The 10229-nt window shown below is 42.5% G+C and overlaps 2 protein-coding genes across 3 annotated transcripts; one reads left to right on the plus strand and one right to left on the minus strand.

The window, feature by feature from the left end:
- The first annotated feature begins 405 nt into the window (after positions 1-405).
- Positions 406-4628, plus strand: LOC138669701 (uncharacterized). The gene is made up of 5 exons (XM_069756401.1): positions 406-1835; positions 1915-1989; positions 2272-2464; positions 2635-2797; positions 3556-4628. The coding sequence occupies exons 1-5, from the start codon at positions 1791-1793 to the stop codon at positions 4565-4567; spliced, it is 1488 nt and encodes a 495-aa protein (XP_069612502.1). The 5' UTR covers positions 406-1790; the 3' UTR covers positions 4568-4628.
- Positions 4629-4633: 5 nt separating this feature from the next.
- LOC138669703 (uncharacterized) lies at positions 4634-7014 on the minus strand. Of its 2 annotated transcripts, XR_011319220.1 has the most exons (3): positions 6367-7014; positions 4812-6230; positions 4634-4719 (listed from the first exon to the last, which is right to left on the minus strand). XR_011319220.1 is itself a non-coding variant. In XM_069756402.1 (2 exons), exons 1-2 carry the CDS (start codon positions 6714-6716, stop codon positions 5345-5347), a joined length of 1236 nt encoding a protein of 411 aa, XP_069612503.1. In that variant the 5' UTR covers positions 6717-7014; the 3' UTR covers positions 4734-5344. The 2 variants fall into 2 exon arrangements, 1 of the variants encoding a protein (XP_069612503.1); XM_069756402.1 differs by lacking the exon at positions 4634-4719 and having other exon boundaries at positions 4734-6230.
- Between the last annotated feature and the right edge of the window lie 3215 nt (positions 7015-10229).

Raw genomic sequence — 10229 nt, forward strand, 5'->3', positions numbered from 1 at the left:
GATTATAGACATTAGTTAGGACTGCTCTATATGGGTATACCTTGATGATTGGTGGAGCAGCTTAGTATAAATTTTTTTGCAAAAAAAGGTATCAACTAAATACCCTGTTTTTTCTATCTTTTGACTAGCACTTGCTTATTAGGGTACGTTCACATTTGCGGTTTGCGCCGCAGCGTCGCCGCCGCAACAAAACGCATGCGTCGTGCGGCCCTATCTTTAACATTGGCGCCGCATGGGGCCGCATGTGCATGCGTTGTGTTGCGTTGTGTTGCGTTTTACGCCGCATGCGGCGTTAGGGCGCACCTGTCTGGGCGCGGCAAACGCAACATGTTGCATTTTTCTGGCGGCGCCGACCTTTTAAAAAACGCATGCGTCGTGTTTGCGTCGTGTTTGCGTTGGCGATGCGCCTTTTTTCCCATTGACTTGTATTGACAACGCAGACGACGCAAGTACTTGCGTCGTGGTGCGTTGTACGACGCATGCGTTTTCCAATAAAAAATGCAAAACATTGTCTAGACTTTGTCTAGACACAAAAAAAACAACCTATATATATAAAGAAACGAGGGGTTTGCCATTGTCTTTCACAAGTGATCACATCAGACAAGACTAGACTGGAGAATCTGCTTTCCAAACTTGTAAGTATATATTTCTCTTTGCACATTTTGTATTCTGTGTTTTATTTCTTGATTTGTCTATATTTTTGTAATGTTTGGTCTGTGCTATTACGGTTATGGGTTGTTATTGAAAAATTGTTTGTCTGGTTCTGATGTTCTTCTGGGTTAATAGGATTGCATTTATTTTATTTAATTTTTGTTTATTTTATTTTTTTTTTTTACGTTAGTTTGGGTTTGGTTATGTGTTTTGTTCTTGTGTCATGTGGTTGTTCAATGTATTGATTTTTGCTCATTTTGTCTTGTAAAATTTCTGGTGCATGTTTTTCTGGTTTCTATTGTTGGTGGTAACTGTGTGGCATTTTCTTGGCTCATGTCTTGCTGTGTTTTGGATTATGCTGTTGGCTTTATTTTTTCTTTCCTTGAGTGTATTTTCTTGCTGGTGGGGGGGCAACAATTATGATGTCTTTGTATTGTATAGTTCCGTGCTGCTGCTATGCCATTATAGTTTCAATTGTACTTTCCCTTTATTTTAAAAATTATCGCTGATGTTTTTACGTCGTTTTCCGTATGGCATATATCTTCCTTCATTGACTGATTGCATTGCGAAGTGTGTAGTATAATTTTTATTTGTTTATATTATTTTTGGTGGTGGCCTTTTTTAAAAATTCCATGTTTTTTATTTTCTATTTGGCTATGGTTTATGTTTGGGTTGCTGTATATTTTTACAGCGGTTGTCCCGTAATGTTTATTGCTTGTTATCTAGAATGGTTTTTATTGCCTTTTGTCTTTCTGTGGTTAGATGTCACAAGATGTTGTTTTTTAGGATCATGTCTTGTTGCAATTGTAAAGTATTGCGTTCATTATTTTGCTCTTTCATTGTATTTTTGTGCCTGTAATGTTTTTTCAGAAAGTTTTGATATGTCCATTTTTGGACATAGGTGTCTATTTTTGCTTTTTGGTTTGGGTCTATTCTTGTATAGTTTCTTCTATTGATTGTCTTCTCTTGCAATGTATGGCGTTGTGGTGTCGCTTTCTTATTTTTGCTTTGTCCGATCAGTCAAAAGTCAAATGTGGTTGTTGTAACAAATTTTGGGCATATTTTATTGTATGTGCCATATTTAGGTTTAGTTTTGATTTTTTTTTTTCATTTTTTCATGCCAGAACAAACGTGCTACAATGGCCACTGTGTCAGAATCGAGCCAATCGGCGCAGGGGAGTGTGGTGAGTAATTATGTCAATTTCCTTACTATTCGCAGTCATTTGTAGTTTTTAAAATAATTTCTTTATACAATTTTTACAGGCTTCTTCAAGTGAGGGTGAAGGAAGTCAGCGGGAGCAGAGAGGTCAGGGCCAAGGTGTGGCGTCAGCACGGCGAGTGAGTATTTTTATTAAACAATTTTTTTTTTTTTTTTTTGATTAGCATCCTGCTTTCACTAGGGATGTTTAGTAAGCTTACATTCAAACTTTTCAGGGTAGCAAGTATTGGGGGAAGGTAACAAAGGTGAAACAACCAAAACATTCAAAAATACAGGTGTAGAAACCATCAATATACATATATCAAATGACAAAGGATAGCGCCAAGGTACATATCATGACAGGTGCTGGTGTTTGTTAATATTTGCATATTTGTAACCTTTTCTATTTGTAATTTTTCTAGGTTTCACAACGGGACCATGGAGTCATTGATGTTGAGCTCCTCATATCAAGCATCCAGGAGCGTGGCCCGTTGTGGGACAGCCGTGACTCCCGCCACATGGACCAGGTGGTGTTGAGGCGTTTGTGGGTAGAGGTGGCAAAGTCGCTGTGGGAGGGCTTTGACATAGCTCCTGCAAAGGACAAAGCCAACTTTGGTGAGTATTGCTGATACGCCGTGCAGATACGTTGCTATGACCCACCATCTTTCCAGGATAAACACAACCGTGTGTGATGCAATAAACACCTAAAGTTTTGCATCGCACACGGTTGTTTTATCCATTTCAAATGCTACATATGTAACCTTTTTTTTCCTTTGCATTCACAGTTAAAAGGTTGAGGATCAGATGGCGATCCATCAAGGACCGTTTCAATAAGGGGCTACGGGCAGAGGAGGAGCGCTCGAAGAGTGGTGCTGCTGCGGCCAAGTCTGTGCCCTATAAATATTCCAAATGTTTACAGTTCTTAAGACCAGTCCTTGGCCGCCGTCAGTAAGTATTTTGTCCACAAAACATATTGCACAGCCCCATTACAGTGCCCAGCCACATAGCCTACTGCACAAACACATAGTACGTTGCCCAGCCACGTACATTGTGCATCCACATAGTATATTGGCAGGTAACAATATCGCAGCCACATACCACACGTTCTAGCCACGTATCCACATAGTATATTTCACAGGCACATACTGTATTGCCCATCCATGTAGTCAGCGTAACATATTGGCCATCCACGTAAATGTATCCCTATTAAAATGCTATATAGGCCATTAGTTAATTTTTTGGGTTAAGCGTGAGTCCTTGTAGTCCATGACAGGTTCTGAGTCAGGGTAGTTCTGATTGCAGGAATAATGATGAAGTCTCGATCACATGATCCTAACATCATGGTCGTTCCTGCAATCAGATCAGTGAAATCACTGGTTTTTTTTTTATTTAATTTTTTATCTTGACATTAAATTTTCAACTATTTTTGTGGCATAGGCAGCTTCCAGAAAGAGTTTTCGATTACAAAATTTTTATACCCACAGTGGTATACGGTCAAAATGCTTTGACAGCGGGAATGTTCATGATTGTTATCGTCGGCCCTAACGGTCAGCTGGCGATAACAATCAGAAATTAATTATTGGCCACACAGACTGTGAGACAGAGGATTTGTATTATTGTGTAATGTAATGCTATTTTTATTCCAGGAGTTGGCGTATGGGAGAGGTTATTCATTGAAGACTAATTTTTTCATTATCTTTTCACAGGACACACAGCAGCACCCTCGAGAGAGCTCGCCCCGCAGAAGCGGTCCTTCATGAATCGCCATCTGATCCATCACAGCCCTCCCACAGCGACAGCAGGCTTGCACCACCATCTGGAGAACCGGCAGCCGGTACATCAGGTGTTCCCCTGGCCGAGGCCTCTGACGCACCTTCGTTTGGGTATTCCCGACAGCGCCAGCGGGCCTCGGACAGGCCAACCATGCCCGAATTTTTGCATTTGAGCACGGTTTTCCAGAACTGTTTCAAGGCGTTGAGCGATAACATGGACACTCGTCTGTCCAATATCGACCGGCGCCTTGAAACAATTGAAACCGAGCTCTCAAATCCGGCAAAACATTTTTTTAGTACCATTGCTAAGGGCATGGTGGAACACCTTACGCCGGAACTACAGATTTCAGTGATGCAGTCCTGCAACACTTCCTACGTGAGGGCTCTCCAGCAGGCTGGGGTCATGCAGTCAGCGACAATGGCAGTAGTGCCGTCGCTGGCAAGCATGACTCCCACTCCTGCTGGAGAGCCACTCCAGCCACCCCACCGTGGTCCACGTGCCGAGCGACGCCACCACAGGCACCATAACATAGTGCCGCCGACTCCTGCTCCTGCCATGCCTTCATCCTCCCGTAGGCGTCATCATGCTGGGGAACCTGCCACAGGACCCAAAAAAAAAAAAAAAAAGAGGAAACACAGACGGGCACACAAAGAGGCTCTGGTTGCTGTTCCAGTGACAACACCAACTGTCCGTAGAGGCTCGAGTCGCAGTAGGAGCAGCCGTGGCCAAACAAGGCTTGTGTTGCCTCCTCCCTCCCCTACAGAGGTGGCGGTTTCCTCCCCAGTATACCCTGGGGAGGGTTTGGATCTCCCATCAAGTCTACTTGACTATGTATCCTCCTCTTCGCCATCATCGTCGTCTTCTCCATCATCCTCCCATTTCTCTCACCATTCCAGAGAAGACACCTACCATTCCCCTCTGGTGGCACAGGTGGAAACCCCCTAAGTTTAAGAACCCTTTTTGTTTTCTGTTTTCCCCCAATAAAAAATGTTATTTTTAAAAAACACTATTTGTTATTATTTATGCTATTATTTTCCAGAATTTTTCTCGGCAAATCACGCCATGTGCTGTCTACACATATTTTGTGCTTCAAACACCTCATATATGCAATGTCAGACACTATTTTTTCAATTTTTAGTTTGTCTTTTTTTGGGTGTCTCTCATTGCTGTATGAGGTGTTCACAAACACTAAAGTGTATGAGGTGTTCACACTTAATGCAGCAGCGAAACAGACAATGATGCAGATCACTGCAGCGTCCGCTGGTTGGTCCCTGGAGAGCTGTCACAGACATCTCTCCAGCGAACAACGATGCAGAGGCCCACGTACATCATGTTGATAAGCGCAGGGCCACGCTTCAGATATTTACCCTGGTTTCAATTGAAAAACATCGCTGTTATCGTTGCTTATCAGGTAAAACACAAAGGTCGATCAGACAAACAAGTATATGTAATATTATGGTATAAAAATTGAATTTGAATCGGTATAGAATTTAAAAACTTTTTTCTTTAATATTTTAAAAACAACAGGTTCAAGTTTTTATAGGAACATTAAATTTGTGAACTATACTTAGATGCAAAATTTGACATATACCAAACCAACCTAAACGGAACTTTGATTGCACATTTAATGGAAAATTATTTTTTTTTAATATATTTCTAACTGTCACAGTAGAGGTATTATTGGTGTAGTTACAATCAGAAGACAGTCCAAAAGTAACATTACTACACCATTTGATCTTGCCATGACACACGGCCAACATCTGACACAAAATAGGCCGCAAAACGATCACGCATCTGCGCAATTTCCACACTTGTCCTCAGAGGATGATCATGGTAATCGGGCAAGGGGTTGGCTATGGGTTCATCCAGTTCAACATTTATTCTCTCTTTGGCCATAATGAAATTGTGGAGAACCACACAAGCCTTCACCACCTCATCCACTGTTTCAATTTTAAGATTAATGGCCGATCCCAATATCCGCCATTTGGAAACGAGGATGCCAAAGGCGCACTCCACAGTCCTTCTGGCCCTGGACAGTCTGTAATTGAAAACCCTTTTTGTATGGTCCAAGCCCCGACTGGAGTAGGGTTTCAATAGGTTGGCAGACATTTGGAATGCCTCATCCCCTACCACAACAAATGGCATCGCCGGGCCTTCGGTGTGGGGAAGAGGTCGTGGCTGTGGGAAATTAAAATTGTTTCCATATAACTTTTGGCCCATATCCGACTCTTTAAATGTGCGCGAGTCATTTGCACGCCCAAATGCACCAATGTCCACTGCGAGAAAACGGCAGTCCGCACCGGCAATTGCCATGAGAACAGTTGAAAAATATTTTTTATAATTGTAGAAAAGGGATCCACTTTTTGCAGGCTTGGTAATCCGAATGTGCTTTCCATCGACAGCGCCAATACAGTTTGGAAAATTACACACTTGGTTGAATTTCTGTGCGTTGGCCTCCCAGATTGCACTTGTAGGGACAGGTAAATATTCCTCCCGGAGATTATCCCACAAAGCGCGGCATGTCTCTGCAATAATTCCTGAAAGAGTGGAGACTCCAATCCGGAATTGAAAATGAAGTGACCTAAACGTTTCTCCGGTAGCCAGGAAACTGCAAAGAAGATAAAGAAATTTTGAATAAAGCACATTATAATTTATAAAAGTACATTGACCATTACAATTGAAAAAAATTAATAAAATAAAATAAAAAGTAAATAGATATCACAGTCATTCAAACAGCAACGTACCGTAGAGTCACCAGCAGCCGTTCCTCTGCGGAAATAGCTCTCCGGAGCTGCGTGTCCTGCCTGCTAATGGATCCTTCCACCCGACGCAGAAGATAGCGGAAGCTCTCCTGTGACATCCGGGTATATTCGAAATATTTTTCCCGGTTGTCATTCAGTTCGCCAAACAAGCAATGGTATGCTCCACGACTCTCCCGGACTTCAACTATAGGGTGGATCCAAAAGCGGCGGCGACGACTCCATCTCCGTCTTTCCCTTTCCCTTTCATTAAAACATGCAACAGCATAGGCATGAGCCAAGGCAAATTCCATCTCCATATCCATGTAGATACTGTTCATGGTTCGCTCCATCATGAATACCAGCAAAATGTGAGGAATTCATCTCTGCCAGGGTATATACACATTTGTTAACACCAACCCTCTTCTAGCCATTGGTGGTTCTTTATCTATTGTGTAGACACTTTTTATTGTGGGTGGGGGATGATGAATGACTCACTGCACAAAAACGCATGCGTCTAAAAACGCTGCGTTTTTTGGTAAAAACGCAACTGCGTTTCAAAAACCCGCAGCGTTTTGCGACGCATGCGTTGAACGCATGCGGCGCAAAACGCTGCGTTGTACATGCGTTTTGGTGCGTTTTTGTTTGCGTTGTGCGTTGCGGCGACGACGCTGCGGCGCACAACGCTAATGTGAACTTAGACTTACTGTGATTTTTTTTACAAAAGAGTATTTTTGACCTCACTGAGCTCTTTTGTGTCTTCAAGTTTTTGGTGGTGTGAACAGGTTCCTACAGACTTGTTCAATGTGCAAGTAGCCCATATGTTTCTGGTTCTATAATTGTTCTCTTGTTTCTACAAGACTAGGGAGTCCACCACTCCTTATGGGTCAATGGCACAGTTAATAGCTTGAATTTCAGCATCTTCAATCTGCTAATAATAATAACCTTATAGGTTTACGAGTCAGCAGTTCATATAAAACAGACAAAAGTTACCAAAGTTACCAACTTTAAGATAATTAAACAATTAAATAAAAAATAATGATGACCCTGCTCTTTAGAGCTTACATTCTACAATGAGGTGGGGGTGACACCAATTATAGGTGCCTATTTACAGTGATGGTAAAACCATCTTGAGGAAATGGGGGTTAGATAAAGGCTGCATGAGCCTTTTGGATACAGTTGAGTTTGATGGTGAATTATAGTCAGAGAAGTAGACAATAAGCTATATATATATATATATATATATATATATACATATATATATATATATATATATATAAAGGACTTTGATTAGGGAACGTGATAGGCCACCCTAAACACATGTGTTTTTAGGGAGCACCTAAAAATGTCTAAGTTGTGGTTATACCCCTAATTTCATGGGGAAAAGGGGTAATAGGTGAGTAATCTATTTAGAGGATTGAACTGAACCAGACAAAGTCCAGATCAGGGGTGTTACCATCTTTGTGTGTCTCAGAGTTTGGAAGTTGTGAGAGGCCATGAGAATTGGCTAGAGATAGAAGCTTGAATGCAATTGGGGAGATTGAGCTGTTGATGTCTCCCAGTAAAAGGGTTGTCAATTCCGAGGACATGAAGTGTGGCCACAACTCATAAAAGTGCTCAAGGAAGTAGGTGGGTGAGCCTGGGGGCCGGTATATGACTGCTTCTCTGAAGGAGAGGGGATGGAACACCCTGATGGTGTGAACCTCAAAAGAAGAATGGAGTCCAATTGGCTTGCATTTATTTATTGGGTTAAAAACATGATTGTTGGTGGCAGTGAGTAGTGTAGGATAATCTTGTAGTTAGCAGTGATCGTACAGCGGGATATACGCATATTCCACATGTTGTTATCTGGATCTGGATAAGCCGTACACTCACTATTACTTTCTGACATCTAGTTATTGTGATTTGTCGCCCAATCGTGTCATTGTTTGGATGATAGAGAATAGATGAGAGCTATTCGCTACTAAGATCACAGTACTTGGTTCGGTATGACTCATGACCTGTCATCTCTGTGATTATTGCATGACCACTTCAATCTGTTGGCCACAGAAATATAGCCTTTCCACCTTATGGATACAGACTCTTTCTGAAAGTAGATGGCCATCGCAGTCCATCAATACCAGTTGCCCAGTCACCATTACTTTTGTAAGAAAGATGTGCCTGCGTTACAGCAACAATTCGCAGACAACATCACATGTTCCCTGAAAAATTTTATGTCTGCCAGGGTGCATTTCAACAATGACACCTGGATGTGCAAATATGGACAGGGGAGTTACAGCTAGATGACAGGGCACTGGATGACTCTGGTGGCTCTGGGGGCAGTTGGGGAAGGGGCTGATCCAAAAGTCTTGCAATCCCCAAGGCTTGCCAGGCACTTGGGGATGGAGAAATAAACCACTATTGTTACATATGCTTATTTTGCACATTTATTTAATCAAGACTATTCACCAGGTGCATTACTCTTAAAGAAAAAATGTCATGACATGATATTTTCATACAAAATATAGTGGTTTATTAAATTGTCCACAGAAAAACCACATTGCAGCAAAACATAAAAATAGGTGGAATAGTTACGAACAGATTGTCCATTTGTAAATATCAGCGCTTGTTACTCATCTTTCCCAAAGTTCTGAATGGTAAAAGCCGTCTGTCTGTGTGAAGTCTGAAGTCATCATGGCTCCCAGCTGTTCCTTCCTTGTGTGACTTGTCTGATGTCCGTGGAGAATGATGGTGAAGGCAGGAGGTGATAGCCCCCACGTGACAAGCCCCACACCCTCCTAAGAGACGTTATTTATATATCCCACAGACCACGTGTTCCCTCTATATGGTGTTAACTTATACTCTGAGCTATATATACAGAAATAGCTTTTTGTAATGTCAGCAAGAAGCAATGCGCTCAGTACAGAATTTGAGAATAAGAATAATTTAATTAATAATTAATATTTAACAACTACACACCATAAGATGGATAAATGAACTACTAGACAACAGGAGTTGGAGAACGAAACTTCTAAACAGCTAGGGTTGTAGAACTAAACCACTAAACACCATAAGATGCATAAATAAACTAATTGAAAACAGGGGTTGGATAATGAAGCTACTAAACAGCTATGATTGTGTAATAGAGTGCAGGGTTGAGTATGTCACCATGGAACAGACAGACCAACTGTTGAAGGGGATTTATTAACAGGGGTAAAATTCTCCTCGCAGGGAGGAAGCAGGGGGTTAGCAAAGATAATGCAAGCAGTATAGCAGTACACAATAGCATGTAGCATGTAGGCAGTCTTTTTTGCCTGGTGGCACTAGTCTCACTTTGGGGGCCGGTCTCTCTTTCTCGCACCGGAGGGCTGTACTCTGCAGCAGGGGTCTTCTTATATTCAGCTCCTTCCTCTTGGACTCGCTTAACCTCCTTCTTCAAGTCTTCAACCCATTGAGGGGCAGTTACTTCCCTGCTCCATACCTTTCCCACTCGCACTACCACCCCTTGCGCTTGCTCGCATGTGCGTGCCTCACTCCCGACCTCTGAGAAGGTCATATCTGGCTTTACGCGCATGCGCTCTCGCAGGGCCTGTTTCATCAACACATCTCACAAGCCTGTCACCAGTTGGTCTCGCAGCACAACGTCAACTGACCCCACACCTATGCCGTCCTTCCGTATAATGGCAGCATGAAGCTCCTGCAGCACGTTCATATATTGCATCACGGTCTCCCCCTCTCTTTGTACCTGGCCGAACAGTCACATGCGCAGCTCCGCTACATCAGTGGGGTCCCCATGCGTCTCCTCAAGTATACGTAATACTTTGTCCAGGGTATCTCCTGCCTGCAGGGGTCTCAACATAACAGAGTCCCGTGCATCCCCCTCTAGGGCC

The sequence above is a fragment of the Ranitomeya imitator genome, chromosome 3 (assembly GCF_032444005.1).
Source record: "Ranitomeya imitator isolate aRanImi1 chromosome 3, aRanImi1.pri, whole genome shotgun sequence".
NCBI classification, from domain to species: Eukaryota; Metazoa; Chordata; class Amphibia; order Anura; family Dendrobatidae; genus Ranitomeya; species Ranitomeya imitator.